General features: G+C 43.0%; 1 protein-coding gene across 5 annotated transcripts in view; it reads left to right on the top strand.

The window, feature by feature from the left end:
- The window catches only part of si:dkey-12j5.1 (uncharacterized), a 409564-nt gene that overhangs the window by 325317 nt on the left and 65723 nt on the right, over positions 1-18524 (top strand). For 4 of the 5 annotated variants that reach the window (XM_068006739.1, XM_068006729.1, XM_068006764.1 and 1 more), the window contains one exon: positions 2023-2076. In XM_068006739.1, the coding sequence (XP_067862840.1) occupies positions 2023-2076 (54 nt within the window). Of the gene's footprint in view, positions 1-2022; positions 2077-3337; positions 3811-18524 lie in introns of those variants that run through there. The other variant, XM_068006745.1, reaches the window with a different exon arrangement.

The raw sequence follows: 18524 nt of genomic DNA, 5'->3' as shown, positions 1-18524 counted from the left end.
CAATCGGATTGAAGAATCGTTAATAACAGCACAGAGTCAGATCCGGGAAGTGTAAGTTAGAATAGTGAATTCACTGTCAAATCGGGTACAGAAAGAGAAATAAAGAGTGGTTAGAAAGTTTGAATTAAGAGTCAGAGATAAAGAAGAGACAGAAAGAAAAAATACAAAAAAAGCAATTAATTTAATTTTAAAAAAAATGTCCAATAATTAATACCTGAAGGAATGAGACTCCACACTTGTAAAAGATCATTTTCAGGGCCCGAAAGGTTGTTTGGCAGTAATTAAGACTTACCACGCTGTTCGAAGGATTCTTAGACTTGAAATGACTTGACTTAACTTTTTTGGGGAGTTTGGTCCGTATCTGCGAAGTCAGTGCAGGAACTTCACGTCGTTCAAAAGATTTGAATGGTGAGCCAGACAGCGAGTTGCTGTTTTCGCGCAGCTTTTGGAGGAGCATCGCATCTCGAACAGCAACTTCCCAATTTCCGCTGTTAGCCTCACCGTTATTTTCACAGCAAAATTCAGCCCAATATCTTATGCGGTTAGCTATGGGAGTATTTGGTTAGCTATGCAGTTTGATAAGTATCTAGTTTCGTAATCTTCACACCAGATGTCTAGATCCCACGGGCCCAAAATTCTGTTTGGGCCCAGAGCATTGATCTTTTCTAACTGTTAACAAAGTACACGTGAAGTCAATCAAAATTCAATTGATGTTTTTTGAAAATTGAAGTAACACTAAATGAAGGACCTCACATTCCAGCCCCAATTTTAACTTGGGGACACGTTCAGGGCGAGCAGGGTGCGGGACGGTGTGGAATCCCTCACCGAGGATTGAGCATGAGGCCTGGACCTTTTTAACTTCCGGGCCTCATTTAAATGCGTCTGCACTGTTTCCAACCTGAAGCCAGCAGGAATGATGTCAGAGCCAGTGGGCGGGAGCGGGAAATCAGGCAGGTGGCTGACCCCGCCAGGAACCCAAGGGAATGGTCCCCAGCATAAAGCTTAGTGCTGGGAGGGGGGTATCCAAAGACCTGCAGCTGGTGGGAGGGAGAAGGAAGTCTAGAGCTGGGGAGGCCCAAGGAATCCTTGAGGGCCTGGAGGAGCACTCCTGCTCCTCCTGGACCAGAAGGAATCTTCACAAAAAATGTTTTAAAATACTTGCCTTGGCCTGTTCTGGCTGCTTTGCTACCTCCTGCCAGATTTCGCTGGTGGGTTTGGTGCCATGGGGCCTTCTGCAATTTCAAGTAAAAATTGTGTTATGGCACCAATGACTTTTCTGTCTTTCTCCTTTCTGTCTCTTACCTCTCTCTTTCGCTTCCCCCTCTCACTGCCCCCTCTCTCACCCTTCCCTCTCTCTCTCTCCCTTCCCTGTCTCTCTCTCTCGCTTCTCCCCTCTCACTGCCTCCTCTCTCTCTCCCTTCCCTGTCTCTCTCTCTCTCCCCTTCCCTGTCTCACTCTCCCCCTTCCCTGTCTCTCTCCCCTTACCTGTCCCTCTCTCCCCTTCCCTATTTCTCTGTATCCCTTCCCCTTTCTCTCTCTTCCCCTCACTCTCCCCCCCCCTCTCTCCTTTCCCCCTCTCACTCTTCCCCCTCATGCTTTCTTCCCTTGCTCTTACCCCTCCCTCTTCCACCCTCTCTTCTCCCTCTCTCTTTTAACCCTCTCTCTCCTCTCGGCTGTGTTACCCTTGCGATCAATTAGCCTGCCGAAATATAAAGAATGACCATTTGGCCAAGGTAGCATAGGCTGCCTGCCACAATTGGAACCGTATCCCCAAAATGTGTCAGCACCTGCAGGAGGGAGGGGAAAGGAAGAAGAAACAAATTAAAAATAAATAAACTCTTGAAGTAGTTTCCATATCAGTTTATTGGCAACAATAGAATAGTGTTTATTCAGCTTGATCCTCAGAACTGAGTTGCGAGTGATTTGTCTGGACTCATGGAGTAAACTGCTAATGCTGCTGTATGTCATTCTTAGTTAGTCTTCAATGTCCTAAGAAAATAATTATGTTGTATTTAATCCCAGGCTGCCATTGAGGTGCTTGAGGGTCTTTTGGATGAAGATGATGAAGTTGTCCAGGTGGGTCTCAATCTTCAATTACCTGCTTGTGCTTTCTTTCAGTCAAAAATATGCAGCGTGCTTAAGTTTCAATTTCTTAAATGTGAATATAGTTTTTCCAGCTGATGAGGCTGGAAGATTGCAAGAGCAGTTGAAAGAGCTTGGGGTGTGCACTAACCATATGGAATGGCCTTGACTTTTTTTGCACAGGTGGTGCAAATAGATTCTGTTAAGGGAATGAATGCATTGCCTTTTTCAGGGAAGATGAAGTTTTCAGATAAATAAAAAGAGTGCTCTTCGAAACCTAATTCAGTAATTGTCAGCGGAATTTATTTTTGGGGTAAGTTGGTTTGAACGCCAGCTTGTATCTGTATTTTAGTAGGTACATGCATGCACTTGGAATTATATTATATTGCACTTATATTTCATCTTTCTCAAATCATTTCCAGCTCTTGGAATGCTTTCACAAGTAATTCTTCAGATCCTGGTCCATTTCCTTAAATTTGGCATTTACCAATTAATTGTTTTTCATTCATTTCTTACACTATCTGCCTCCTCTGCAATATCCTTCTTTATCAGGGTATCAGCATACAATCCACCTATTCTTAAGCTTTCACCTAATATTTGAAATGGGGAATTATTTGAATTTGATCTGTGTAGCACCATCGATTTACCAAACTGAAGAGCCAGAAGTTTGAGTTTATTTTTACTGTGTCATCTCCTTTGTCAGTGTACCCATTCACCCCAGCTGTGACGTATTGTGGGGGAAAGGCTAGGATATTCACTCGGCATCTAACCTGTGTTACACCTCGCCTGAGAATACTTGAAGGGCATTGCCTTGAACCTAGCCCGATGGATATTGGACCTGAGTGTGTTTTGTGGGACAGTGTAGAATTTATCCTGGTAGCTAAACCATGCTAAATTTGTTCTGCAACATTTGACCTTGGTACCAGGTTGGGGAGGAGCTTCATTTGCAACCCCCCCCCCCCACCCTTTCCATTTGACTCCCATGATGAAAAAAATACAAAAGCAAAATCTTCCTAATGTTTACACAGTGTGAAATATGTGCACAAAGAGCTCCAACGTTTATTTTATTGGCCTTTCAATCACAAAGCAGTCTCCCAAACTGCAGCTGTTGTGCTTTTGTAGGACAGATACTCAAGGCTTAAAAATCAAATAGAGCCCTGATGCTATTTCTACATATAGATTTGAAAAATGTTCTGGTAGAAAATATTCTTGAAAGCTGGCATTTTTATATTTTATTTTCTTTACCAACAAGCAGCCTCCAAATTGTAATTCCACCTCACTAAAACACCGGACTCCCTCTCTTCTGGCCCTCCACCTGTTACAATGTCTCGGACGCGATTCGACTGCTCCACCTCCTCTGCCTTTCGACACTTTTATTCAAGCCAAAAAAAATGCAGAAGCAAAATCTTCACATCTACCAATTGATCAGGGAGGCCAGCTGGAATGATGGTGCAATTTTTTTGATTGATACACATTTCAAGGTCACTTCATCTGCCTACATGGCCAGCACTCTGTGAACTGTAGGCTGCCAGTCCAGCAGTACAGGAAGGGAAAAAAACACCACCACCCTCTGGTCAATTCATGTACAATAAATGTATGCATTGGGTATTTTAGTTGAACCTCTCTCCTTCTCTTGGAATCCAAGAATCATTTACCTAAATAACTAATAATGTCTAGTGCGCATCTTCACATTTCAAAGTATCACATCTGCAAAGTGTATGTCATGCTGTAACTCATATTTACTTGTAATTGATTCAAGATCATCTATATATTATTAAAATCTGTGTATCTGTCATGTATTCCATTGAAAAGTTCTATGTAAACATCTTCCTATGGACTTTTAAATGTGTTCACACCTACATTTTATAATTGGTCATAACCATATTGTGTGTGATGTTTATAGGTAGCACACTAATAGGATTTCCAATCTTAATCTCAGCACTGAGGTGTAATGCATGGACCTGCCAAGGACAAATAGATTGTTCAAATAAATGACCTTGAGTCTGCATGTAGTTTCAGATTCTGACCAGCATGTGGCACTTTGGAACATATTTTTATTTTCTCAAGCTCCTCTTTGTCACTCATGTTGCTTTTCCCATTTGAATCATAGAAATTTATAGAACAGAAAGAAGCCATTTGACTCATCACATGTGTGCCAGTTCTTTGCTGAAGCAATCTAAAACTAATCCCACTGCTCCCACTTTCTCCTTAGCTCTATATCTTTTTCTGCCTCAAATATTTATAAATTTTTCCCCTAAAACATGCAATGACCTATGCTTCAGTTACTGCCTGCATAGCATTTTCGTGACCTCAGGACTTGCCAAATTGCTTCACAGTCAATGAAGTATTTTTGTAAGCAGCCAGGTAAGTTCTGAAGCTTTTTAATTTTACTTTCTTGTTCTTATTTTTAAATATGTGAATGTATATATATATATGTATTTCTAATTTGGCTCTTTCCAGCCATAAAATGTATCTTCTGCCATTGCCCTGAATGTGGCAGTGGGCACCTCTTAGCACATACCTACAGCTCCACACAATGCTTTATACTTTATAACCATTACATCTGATTACCATTAGAATTTATTATGCAGTATAAATACATGTCTCAACAATCCACTGGTTTAAAATTCTGGTGCTGTTATGAAACAAATAGGAACTGCATTTGGGGAACATTAACATTAGATTCTACTCTATACTCTTTACCCACATTGCCTGGCCTGGACTTGGCTCTGGATTGCAGTTGCTGGAGTCAGAACCCTGGGCTAGGCTGGGCACCTCTGATGTAAATATAAAATATCACAACGTCCCACTAAAGTTACCATATGCTGACATCATGCAAATGTTCAAAAGCTGAATGGTTTGCAGAATCTATCAGGTGTAGGTTGCAAAAATAAAGAGTTTGCACATAACCATTAAAAGAAAGAACTTGTATTTATCTAGCACCTTTCATGACTCCAGAACTTCCCAAAGTGCTTCACAGCCAATGAATTTCTTTTGAAGTGTAGTATTTTAAAAATCACCACATTTTGCCATCAGAACAAAGTAGTGACATGTAGCCTCTACAAACCTATTCACAAGTGATGTGCAGCCTCAGTAACCCAAATGCATAGGAGGGGGGGGTGTTAAGTGGCTGTAGTTCAGAGTCAGGAACCTCTTAATGACAGACAACTGCTTCGTTATTGTCCCAAGAAAATAAGAATAAAACCGGACGGACCACTTAACTTCGACCTAGGCATTGGCAACGATGCAGGCCCAGCCCAGTGGACCCTCCAAAGTCCTCCTAACGAACATCGGAGGACTTGTGCCAAAGTTGGGAGAGCTGTCCCACAGACTAGTCAAGCAACAGCCTGACATAGGTATGATTCTGTGGGTATGACTATCAGCCAATGTCCCAGACATTGAATGGCAGATAAACTAGATAAAAATATGAGGGAAAAAGGAATAGGAGGTTATGCTGATAGGGTTAGATGAAGTAGGGAGGGAGGAGCCTTGTGTGGAGCATAAACACCGGCATAGATCAGTTGGGCCAAATGGCCTGTTTCTGTGCTGTAAATTCTATGTAATTCTATGTAATTCTACTCCTCCATCACCATCCCTGGGTATGTTCTGCCCCACCAGTCGGACAGACCCACCAGAGGTTGGAGCACAGTGCTATACACTTAGGTGGGAGTGGCCCTAGGAGTCCTCAATATTGATACCAAACCCAGTAAAGTCTCATTGCTTCAGATCAAACATGGGCAAGGAAACCTTCTGCTGATTACCAACTACCACCCTCCCTCAGCTGATGAATCAGTACTGCTCCATGATGAACACCACTTAGAGGAAGTACTGAGGTTAGCAAGGACACAGAATGTTCTCTGGATGGGGGACTTCAATGCCCATCACCAAGAGTGGCTCGGTAATACCACTGAGCTGGCCGAGACCTGAAGGACATAGCTGCCAGACTGGGCTTGAAGCAGGAGATGAGAGAACCAACCCTAGGGAATAACCTACTTGACCTCGTCCTCACCAGTCTACCTGTTACAGATGCATCTGTCCTTGACAGTATTGGTAGGTGTGACCACCGCACAGTCCTTGTGGAGACCAAGTCCCATCTTCGCACTGAGGACACCCTTCATTATGTCGTGTGGCACTATCACTGTGCTAAGTGGGATAGATTAAGAATAGATCTAGCAGCTTAAAACTGGGCATCCATGAGGTGCTGTGGGCCATCAGCAGCAGCAGAATTGTATTCCACCACAATCTGTAACCTCGTGGCCTGGCAGATATCTCATTCCTACATCACCCTCAAGCCAGATGACTAATCCTGGTTCAATGAGGAGTGTAGAAGAGCATGCCAGGAGCAGCAACAGGCGTACCTCAAAATGAAATGCCAACCTGGTGAAGCTACAACATGGTGCTACATGCATGCTAAACAGCGAAAGCAACATGCTATAGAGAGAGCTAAGCGATTCCACAACCAACGGATCAGATCAAAGCTCTGCAGTCCTGCCACATCCAGTTGTGAATGGTGGTGGACAATTAAGCAACTATTGTGAGGAGTAGACTCCACGAACACCCCCAATGATGGCGGAGCCCAGCACGTGAGTCTTAAAGACAAGGCTATAATGTTCTAAACCATCTTCAGCCACAAGTACTGAGTGGATGATCTTTCTCAACCTCCTCCTGAGGCCCCCCCCATCACAGATGCCAGTCTCCAGCCAATACGATTGACATCAAGAAACAACTGAGTGCACTGGATACAGCAAAAGCTACAGGTTCCGACAACATCCCAGCTATAGTGTTGAAGACCCGTGCTCCAGAAGTAGCCAAACGGTTCCAGAACAACTACAGCACTGACATCTACCTAACAGTGTAGAAAATTGCCCGGTATGTCCTGTTCAAAAATGCAGTACAAATCCAATCCGGCCAATTATCAGCCAACTCTCAATCATCAGCAAAGTGAGGAGGGAGTCGTCAACAGTGCTATCAAGCGGCACCTACTCACCAATAACCTGCTCACCGATGCTCAGTTTGGGTTCCACCAGAACCACTCAGCTCCAGACCTCATTACAGCCTTGGTCCTAACATTCTAGAAGTGAGGTGAGAGCGATTACCCTTGACATCAAGACAGCATTTGACTGAGTGTGGCATCAGGGAGCCCTAGTAAAACTGACGTTTTACTGGAGATCAAGGGGAAAACTCTCCAGTGGCTGGAGTCATACCTAGCACAAAGAAAGATGGTTGTGGTTGCTGAAGGCCAATCATCTCAGCCCCAGGACACTGCTGCAGGAGTTCCTTGGGGCAGTGTCCTAGGCCCAACCATCTTTAGCTGCTTCATCAATGACCCTCCCTCCATCAAAAGGTCAGAAGTGGGGCTGTTCCCTGATGATTGCACAGTGTTCAGCTCCATCAGCAATTCCTCAGCTAATGAAGCAGTCCATGCTCACATGCAGCAAGACCAGGACAACATCCAGGCTTGTGCTAATAAGTGGCAAGTAACATTTGCCGGGAATGACCATCTCAAAAAAGAGAGAGTCTAAACATCTCCCCTTGACATTCAGTGACATCACCATCGCCGAATCCTTCACCATCAACATTCTGAAGGTTGCCACACCTCCTGACTCCCCAATGCCTCTCCACCATCTACAAGAATAATCTCCACTTGCCTGGATGGATGCAATTGCAACAAAGCTCAAGAAACTGAACAGTTAAGGATAGTATTAGCTTAAAAGAAGAGGCTTATAATGTTGCCAAGAAGAGTAGCAAGCCTGAGGATTGGGTGAGTTTTGGAAACCAGCAAAGGATAACCAAAAAATTGATTAAAAGGGAGAAAATAGAATATGAGAGTAAACTAGCAAGAAATATAAAAACAGATTGTAAGAGCTTCTAAAAGTGTGTAAAAAGGAAGAGAATAGCGAAAGTAAATGTGGGTCCCTTCGAGGTTGAGTCAGGAAAAATTATAATGGGGAATAAGGAAATGGCAGAGACATTAAAAAAATATAAAGAAAAAGTATTGCAGAAATTAATGGGACTAAAAACTGACATCTTCTGGACCTGATGGCCTACATCCTAGGGTTAAAAGAGGTGGATGCATTAGTTGTGATCTTCCAAAATTCCCTAGATTCTAGAACGTTCCCAGTGGATTGGAAGGTAACAAATCTATTCAAGAAAGGAGGGCGAGAAAAAACAGGGGATACAGGTCAGTTAGCCTGACATCAACTGTTGGGAAAATGCTGGAATCTATTATTAAGGACATGGTAACGGGGCACTTAGAAAATCGTATGATTGGGCAGATTCAACATGGTTTTATGAAAGGGAAATCTTGTTTGACATCTATTAGAGTTTTTTGAGGATGTAACTAGCAGGGTAGATAAAGGGGAACCAGTGGATGTTGGATATTTGGATTTTCAAAAGGCATTCGATAAGGTGCCACACAAGATAAGGGCTCATTGGGTTTGGGGTATTGTATTAGCATGGATAGAGTGGGCAAGAAGGTGGCAGAAGGAGTATAATGTGGGAATTGTGAGATTATTCATTTTTGTAGGAAGAATAAAAAAACAAATTATTTTTTAAATGGCGTGAAACTATTAAATGTTGGTGTTCAGAGGGATTTGGGTGTCCTTGTATACGAAACACAGAAAATCAACATGCAGGTACGGCAAGCAATTAGGAAGGCAAATGGTATGTTGGCCTTTGTTGCAAGGAGATTAGAGTACAAGAGTAAGTCTTGCTGCAATTGGACAGAGCTTTGGTGAGACCACATCTGGAGTACTGTGTACAGTTTTGGTCTCCTTACGTAAGGAAAGATATATTTGCCTTAGAGGCGGTGCAGCGAAGGTTCACCACATTGATTCCTGGGATGAGAGGGTTGTCCTTTAAAGAGAGATTGAGTAGAATAGGCCTATACTCGCTGGAGTTCAGAAGAATGAGAGGTGATCTCATTGAAACGTATAAGATTCTGAGAGGGCTTGACAGGGTAGATGCTGAGAGGTTGTTTCCCCTGTCTGGAGAGTCTAAAACTAGGTGGCATAGTCTCAGAAAAAGGGGTCAGCCATTTAGGACTGAGATGAGGAGAAATTTCTTCACTCAGAGGATTGTGAATCTTTGGAATTCCCTACCCCAGAGAGTTGTGGATGCTCAGTCGTTGAGTATATTCAAGACTGAGATCGATAGATTTTTGGACACTAAGGGAATCAAGGGGTATGGGGATCGGGCGGGAAAGTGGAGTTGAGGTAGAAGATCAACCATGATCGTATTGAATGGTGGAGCAGGCTCGAGGGGCATTTTGGCCTACTCCTGTGCCTATTTCTTATGTTCTTATGAGGATAGTACTAAAATAAGATTTGTACATAAGAACAAATAAACATATAAAATAATGTTTAAACTTACCCATAAAATTGTTCATGTCCTCCTGGAAAACTGTCTAATAGATTTCCCTGCTCCTCTCTCATTCTCTACCAAGTGCCTATGGTTTGAGTATTATTACTTTTTTAATGGAGCCTCCTCACAATATTTTTGTGTCTCTCTACATGTGTGATGGTTACATTTTACCACTGTTTAATAATGCTTATGTATTTGTAAAATATTATAAATGGTTAGAAGAGCTGTATTACTTTTATATGTTTATCTAAAAGAGAACTTGAAAGCAACCAATAGCACTGCACATCCTGGAAATATTATTAAAGTCTGAAGGGCAGTTCTGAATATAAGTCCTGAATTTAAGGAAGGAGAAAGAACTTGCAATTGTATAGTGCTTTTCATGTCCTCAAGGCGCCCCAAAGTGCTTTACAGCCAGTGGATTACTTTTGAAGTGCAAATTATGTTATTTTGTAGGCAATGCCACCATTTTTTGCACAGCAAGATTCCACAAACAGCAATGCAATAAATGCCATCTTTTTTGGTGGTGTGGTCAAGGGGTAAACGTCAGCCAGGATGCTAGGAGAACTTCCCTTCTCTTCTTCAAATAGTTCCAATGGATCTTTTACCTCAGCCCACAGGGCCTCCAAAGAGAAAATGCAGGTGAAGCAGTTGCATCTAGTGTTTGCAGTTGTTGCAGTTATTGCACTGTCATAAAGTTACGTGAGTTTAAACTAAGCCTGTTTTTCGCATTTAGTTCAGCTCAACCGCAGTATTATGACTCAGTTAGCTTCCAAATGACATGATAAACTGATTCACTTTTATTAATTGTGAATGCAAATGAATTGTCAGTTGAAATCAGGCAAGTTGCTGCTTTGCAGTAACTAGTGAAATTAGACATACCTAATTATTCCAAAAAGTTGTGATAGTTTTATGGAAAATATAGTACCCAATTCTGGACATATTGAAATTAAAGACTTTGCAGACTGATCCTTCCACTCAAGCATTATGCTGTAGAATTTTTTTTTAAATCTGCATATCCTAATTGTGCTTTTCAAACTACTGAGAATGTTTATTGAAACAATTTCTGACATCGGGGTAAACACATGATAATAAATGTCACGCTGAGCAGAGAATTGGAGATGATGTCTGCAGGAGGCATCAAGTGTCAAACAACACTGCCAGAATTTTCCTGGCACTTCAATGCTAAACAAATCCTCAACGTCACATACAGTTACAGGCACAAGACCAGCTGGCTCCAGCCAACTCTTATTTAATTGACATTTGGTCTGTAGTGAGACTGTTTGTGGTGTACACTATTATTCGTCACAATGAAACCTCTTCTTTTTTTGCACGTATTAACCATAACTTCAAAAATCTGTTTTTGCATTAAAATGCAACTACAAGGATGTTTCACATTTGTAATGAAATTCTTCTTTTTAATTTTTTTAAATTTCAAATATCAAATAATTTCAAGTTTAAAACAATAAATGTATTTCTGCAGCCAAGTTTCAAATGGTACAATGATGAAATTATTGGTTATAGATTAAAGTAATCTCTGGGTACACCTAGCTTGGGAAATATTTAATGAGAGACTGTTGAAATGTCTTGCTGTAATAGTCACCTTTAAGTCCTGGTGTCTCATCCACTCTAGATTAAAAAATGACTGTCCCCACACACTGATCTCTGTTAATAACACAAGTGAATTGAGTTCTGGTGCCTTGTCCTAGTTTCGTCTTGACATCAGCCAAAGTACACATTGACCCGAATCCAGCAAGAACCAGAATTGAGTTTGAGATGTCACGGCAGCTGAGTGTTGAGGTGGAAGGTATTGCCTCCTGGGGTTAGAACCAAAATGCATTTTCACTGCAATGCACAGAAAGCCTAGCATTACTGCTGACTTGGTTCTTGTGCCTGACTATTACTTTCAGTGTTTGTAAAGTTCAAAAAGGTCTGTACTGCAAATAGAAGGTGTATCTAAATCTCTTTATGTTACCAATTTTGTTTTGCTACTCCTTATGACACAATTGTGTTATAGAAACATATCATCACTTCCATGACATGTTAATTAAAAGTACCTTGCATTCTCTCTTTCAAAATTGTCTTTGGCAATATTTTGGGTTTCTCCAAATTAAACATTTAGATTAAGCATTGAGCATACTTGTTTTTCTGGAACCACTCCCGTTTAAACACATTGGCCTAGTTCTTTGCTTTGGCCATACTGAAACTTGTTTAGTTGAACTTAAATCTTTGATTTCACAGTAGATGAGATGGGTTTTTTTAAAATTAAAACTGCGTTTAAATGAAATGTATAACAATTTGGATAATCACTTGGTAGCCTATTTATTGCAGTGCTTCTTCTAAAGACTGCAGTAAACCATGACCAAAATGCTATTCGTGGCAGGAATATCTAATTTTGACAATTTGTTAATGTGATGAATTTTGCTTCATGCTAATGATAAACTATTGCACCTTGCCATCAACATTTGATCCGTTTAATTTATTTTTACCACAAAGTAGGATTGCATTGGTGGCAGATGTTCTGAATACTTAATTTTTTTTAATATACACTAGCCATCAACTTGAGTTTGTACCAGTGCCAAGCTATCATTGGATTTTGCTAGCTATACTGTCACTCAGATGAGCATATCATGTCATTGCAAGAAAATGTTTATTTCTTTTTATAGAAAGGAGATAGATTTCAGAATTTTTTTCTTTTCAGTGATTTTTGAATTGATAGCTTGTTCAGCAAAATATGCTAAGCTATTACATGTCCTCAGTAATAATCCAAAACTGTGATACTGTTTTGATGTAGCTCTCAGCGCTGGTTAATTTAAACATGTTGGCAAAAATGTAGAATAAAATATGTATGCTAAACCATAGCAATTTAGTGGTAAAATGGTTTGGTGCTATTCGCTATTGGCCGGTTCACTTTATTTACTGATAAAATACAGTCTTATATTACTGTTGTCAAGAAGTGCAAGTATTTTAAGCAGCTCTGAGAGTCTCCATATGTACTTATGTACATCAGCCAGTCTGAGATATCAAGACTGAGAAGAGAAAAATGACAAGCATTTTAAATTGCACTATTTTGATGATTGCTTTGTTTTGATTGACGAGAAGTCACTTCTCGATACCCCATAGATCTAGGGAAAAACAGAAAACCTTGCCTGTGCCTGTAAATAGGAGAGAAATCCTACAAAAGAGAATCTCTGAGCAGATGGGAGTCACCAAATCAGCTTCTTTAACTATGATCCTTTTCTCCCCTTTGCCTTACCTCCCATTTTCTCTCTTGATGTTGCTTCCTTTTCTTCCTTGTCTCACTTTTTGTCGCTCTCTCTCTCGATTGTACAGATGATCTATCTTTCCTACTTCTGGTTTACCAATATTTTCTTCTGTTTCCAAGTGCTTTTGTTAATAGTGGCAAGCGTTCACCTTTCACACTTGTGTGTCCGCGAGCAAATGCATACAAGTGGGAAGTCTTTGTCACCAGTCAGAAAAAGATCAGTTTCCTGTAAACTGATATACCAACAACTTGCATTTATATATCGCCTTTAACATCGTAAAACGTTCTAAAGCACTTCACAGGAGCGCTTAACAAACAAAACTTGACACCGAGCCACATGAGATATTGGGCATCATTTTAGCACCCGCTATCGGGTGCGTTCCTGGTGGGGGGGCTCTGAAAATTGGGGAATCCCGGAGCGGGTTCGGAGCCCGGCTCCAACCCGCCCACTTCCGGGTTCCCCACAGACGCGCCGACGTGCGCGCGCAGCCCCCGCATGTGGGACTCCCGCAGGCAATTAAAGCCAGCGAGCTGCCACTTAAAAGTATTTACTGAGGTATTTCAGGTCATTAACTGACCTGATTAAGTGAATATGTGAGGAGGGGTGGGATTTTATAGACAACTGGGACTGTTTCCCATACTGAGGGAAACACTCCCAGTTGAAATGGACGTGTTGCAGCTGTCAGCCTGTGGCAGCTGCAAAGGTCCATTTGACAGGTGGCGGGGGGAGACCCTCACTCATTGCAGGAGGCCACTCTGTCACTTGAGACAAAGTTTGGCCTCCACCACCACCCTCCTGACAAGAAAATTCACCAACTTGCACACTTACCCCGGGGTCCAGAGACATGTACCTACCTTGCGGACCCCCTCAGATGTACATCATCCGGATGGGGGCCGCCGTAGCTGCAGTTATGACCTCCTCGGAGGGCGAACAGCATCACCAGCCTCGCCATCCACGCCGTCCACCTCTGACACGTGGAGCTCCACAACAGAGTGCTGTGACACATCCACCTGCACAGCAGGAGGGAGGGCAACCGCAGAGAGAGATGCGTCGCAGAGGGCACTACCCTCGCCACAGGGTCCACAGACCGAGGCTCAGCTTCCTGCACCTCTCTGAGCAGCAGTGCATATGGAGGCTCAGAGTCACTCGACATGTAGTCGTGGATATCTGCAGCCTCCTTCATGCCGAGCAGCTCCCGATTGGCCCGAGCACCATCTTCTTACCTGTCACTGTCAAAGTCACCACTGCCCTCAACAACTTCTCCTCCGCATCCTTCCAGGGTGCCACCAGGGACATCGCCGACATCTCTCAGTCGTCTGCACAAAAGAGCCCTGCAAATACACCTACACCACTCTGCAGTGACACAATGGGTGGCATCAGGTGTGGGTCTTCATTGTGATCCTCAGGAAAGGGCATTATTGCACAAACCAGACAAGATTCACAAAGACGTGGCAGTAGTGGTGCCAATATAATATGTAATGTGAGTTGGTCAGAAATTCAATATAAGTAAAAACCATGACAAACCCTCAAACACCCTTGAGCATCCCCTTCATGCTCACGACACGTTTGCCTTACGCTTCCTACTGCACATATGTGATGCATGCCCTGTGGCTGCAGCACAGGTAGTGGCAGGTTGGGTGAGGCTGACCGTGAAAGAGATGCACGAGAGGGTGAGTATGAGATAGAGCCATGAGATTGTATGAGGATTGGGTTGAGTGGTAGTGGCGGGATGAGTACTGGCGAGGTGAGTAAGTGCAGGTAAGTTGAGGATGAGGTTTGAGTGGGTGTGAGGGGTGATGTGACAGAGTAGTGTTGGCAGTGCAGAAAGAGATGTGATGTGGGGTGGGGGCGGTAATGTGGCAGGTGGAGTGTCGGGGAATGAGTAAGTGTACTCACTTTGTCTGACCTACTTAGGTCATTCGAGCGCCTCCTGCACTGTATGCAGGTGGGCGCTATGATGGTGGTGCAGGTGACCTCCTCTGCCACCTCGAGTCAGGCCTTCCTGGTGGCAGGAGCAGGCCACTTCCTCCCGCCCGCCGGGGAGAAGATCTCTGTCCTCCCCCTCCTCCTCACCCCATCTAATGATACCTGGAGTGAGGCATCATTAAACTGGGAGCAGCCTTCCCTCTGGGCTGCTCCATGCTGTACTTTTTGCTATTTGTTGCAGCATGTGTCAGTGGAGGACTGCCCCTTTAAATAGAGCTCCTCCAGCTGACAGACCTTACTGCGCATGCGCAGTCTGCCCGACGTGCAGATCAGCAGTGGGGAACCCAGAAGACCAGGTAAGTGGATCCAATTAGGCTGCGATCGCGCGGGGGGCAGACTGATTTCACCGGGCGCGTTACCCACGCGCCCAATAACCCCCCCCGCTGCGAACCCGCAGCCCTGCTAACATCGAGCCCATTAGGACAGAAGACCGAAAACTTGGTCAAAGAGGTAGGTTTTAAGGAGCGTCTTAAAGGAGGAGAGAGAGGTAGAGAGGCGGAGAGGTTTAGGGAGGGAATTCCAGAGCTTAAAGCCTAGCCAGATGAAGGCACAGCCACCAATGGTGGAACGATGAAAACCAGGCAAGAGGCCACAATTGGAGGAGTGCAGAGATCTCGAAGGTTGTAGGGCAGGAGGAGGTTACAGAGATAGGGAGGGGTGAGGCCATGTAGGGATTTGAAAACAAGGATGAGAATTTTAAAATCGAAGCGTTGCCAAACCAGGAGCCAGTGTAGGTCAGAGAGCACAGGAGTGATGAGTGAGCAGGACTTGGTGCGAGTTAGGATACAGGCAGCAGAGTTATTGATGAGCACAAAAGTCTTCATTTATACCACAAACATCCTTTGGTCACTCTCAAATCTTAACCAACATGTAAGAGAATTTATGCTTTACCCACAAGCAAAATATATTACAGTAAGCTATCATTTTTTGCAGCAAAGTTTGAAACTGCATTTATATTTTATTTGATCAACAATAAGTTATATGTGGGGAAATGCTGTTTCTTGCTTTTTGTGACTTACATCACAGCAAGTTGACATGTGGTTGCTGCAGATGTTCTCTGAAAGAATTCAAAGGGCCACTCGACAGTACTGTGCTGCTCAGCTGCTTCAAACACCAATATTGAATCTCTGATAGGGTGCCAGCTTCCAGGGGTGAGCCAGATGGACGGTCTCTTTTTCATCTTAGTTGGACATCCTATCCAGCAGCCCCACAGAGAACTACAGTTTCAATCCCAAGTGAAATGTATGATCATAACTTTGTAAAGGCAATGCCTCTTATATGTTGTTGTGTAGAGAACCCTTGTGAGAGTTGCAAAATCTTCAGCACTAGGAGGACACATCCCACTTTGTTTACATAAAAAAACACAAATCTAATGGGGGAGAAAATTGGAAAGTACAAATAATAGTTGATGGTTGGTTGCATTTTATTGTCCTAGCTTGTTAGGTGTACTCAGCAGCAGTGAGTTTTAATATCACCAACCTGCATTTGTTAACCAATTGAGACACTGGGGCTGTGTTGCAACTTCAACAATATTCTGTAATTTTGCCTCTTCTCGTGTTGGAAGGATCGGGAAATTTGTACATTTTATAATCTTGCAGCGACCAATTGGAAAACAGCAGGCAAATACATGAAAATACAGTCCCCACTACTCCAAATGCCCACATTTAAATCGGGCAATCGTTTAAATTGGCCAAAAAGTGCAAACCATTTTCCATTTCCATTATAGTCCATTACAAAGTTGCCACTTACTGTGTGTTAAGCGCGCCGGGTATTTCGGGTAGAAACAGGTGTTTACTTAGTGATTCATATCTCGTTAAGGTGCAATTACCTTGTATGCTTAGAACCATAGAAAGGTTACAGCTCGGAAGGAGGCCATTCAACCTATCAAGTCTGCGCCAGCTCTATGCAAGAGCAATCCAGCTCATCCCACTCCCCCGCCCTTTCCCTGTACCTCTGCAAATTTTTTTCTTTCAAGTACTTATCCACTTCCCTTTTGAAGGCCATGAATGAATCTGCCTCCACCACCCCCTCGGGCAGTGCATTCCAGATCCTAACCACTCGCTGTGTAAAAAAGGTTTTCCTCATGTCACCTTTGGTTCTTTTGCCAATCACCTTAAATCTATGCCCTCTGGCTCTTGACCCTTCCACCAATGGGAACAGTTTCTTTCTATGTACTCTGTCTAGACCCTTCATGATTTTGAATACCTCGATCAAATCTCCTCGCAACCTTCTCTGCTCCATGGAGAACAACTCCAGCTTCTCTAGTCTATCCACGTAATTTAAACCCCTTATCCCTGGAATTATTCCAGTAAATCTCTTCTGGACCCTCTCTAAGGCCTTCACATCTTTCCTAAAGTGTGGTGCCCAGAACGGGACACAATACTCCAGTTGTGATCAAACCAGTGTTTTATAAAGGTTCATCATGACTTCCATACTTTTGTACTCTGTGTCTCTATTTATAAAGCCCAAGATCCTGTATGCTTTTTTAACCGCTTTCTCAACCTGCCCTGCCACCTTCAACGATTTGTCCACATATACCCCCCGATCTCTCTGTTCCTGTACCCCTTTTAGAGTTGTGCCTTCTAGTTTATATTGCCTCTCCTCGTTCTTCCTACCGAAATAGAGTCATAGAGTTATAGAGTCATAGAGTTATACAGCACGGATAGAGGCCCTTCGGCCCATCGTGTCCACGCCGGCCATCAGCCCTGTCTACTCTAATCCCATATTCCAGCATTTGGTCCGTAGCCTTGTATGCTATGGCATTTCAAGTGCTCATCCAAATGCTTCTTGAATGTTGTGAGGGTTCCTGCCTCCACAACCCTTTCAGACAGTGAGTTCCAGACTCCAACCACCCTCTGGGTGAAAAAGTTCTTTCTCAAATCCCCTCTAAACCTCCCGCCTTTTACCTTGAATCTATGTCCCCTTGTTATAGAACCCTCAATGTATCACTTCGCATTTTTCTGCGTTAAATTTCATCTGCCACGTGACCGCCCATGCCACCAGCCTGTCTGTATCCTCTATCCTCTCACTGTTTACTACCCTTCCAAGTTTTGTGTCATCTGCAGATTTTGAAACTGTGCCCTGTGCACCCAAGTCCAAGTCATTAATATATATCAAGAAAAGCAGTGGTCCCAGCACTGACCCCTGGAGAACACCACTGCACACCTCCCTCCAGTCTGAAAAACAACCATTCACCACTACTTTCTGTTTCCTATCCCTTATCTATGTTGCTACTGCCCCCTTTATTCCATGGGCGCAATCTTGATGATAAGCCTACCATGCGGCACTTCATCAAATGCCTTTTGAAAGTCCATATACACCACATCAACTGCATTGCCCTCATCTACCCTCTCTGTTACCTCATCAAAAAAACTTAAGCACCTCTAACTGGTATCAGGTTACAGCTTACACGACTCATCATGACTACAATAACAAACATGTTCAATAGGTAAATAGCACCTAGCTATGGCCCAATTATCTTGTTTACTTCATGCCCTCTAATCGATGTGGGGTTACAGCTTGTACTACGTCCAAATGTATAGCGGGCAAATGGTGTTAGCACCGACACGCCCGCTATAAGTGGTGGGGATTGTATTGCAAAATTGTAACATGGATGTTAAATATTCCGAGGGTCTCTGAGAAGTAAGTAATGTCTGAGAAGCCTTTTTCCTTGTAAAGCTTTAATTTGAGTATCTTGCAAAATGATGTTCTGCATTTAGTAAAATAATTTTTTGTGACAAAAAAATGAAGTTTTTTGTCAGCGTTGAATTATTTATCAAGTTCTTTCTTGCTGAACATGGCACACTTAGGTCACTGCTTGCCAGTTCTGTA

Source organism: Heptranchias perlo, chromosome 2, assembly GCF_035084215.1.
Source record: "Heptranchias perlo isolate sHepPer1 chromosome 2, sHepPer1.hap1, whole genome shotgun sequence".
In the NCBI taxonomy this organism is placed as follows: Eukaryota; Metazoa; Chordata; class Chondrichthyes; order Hexanchiformes; family Hexanchidae; genus Heptranchias; species Heptranchias perlo.
The sequence above is the reverse complement of the archived record's forward strand: the minus strand, read 5'-3'. Positions and strand labels throughout refer to the sequence as shown.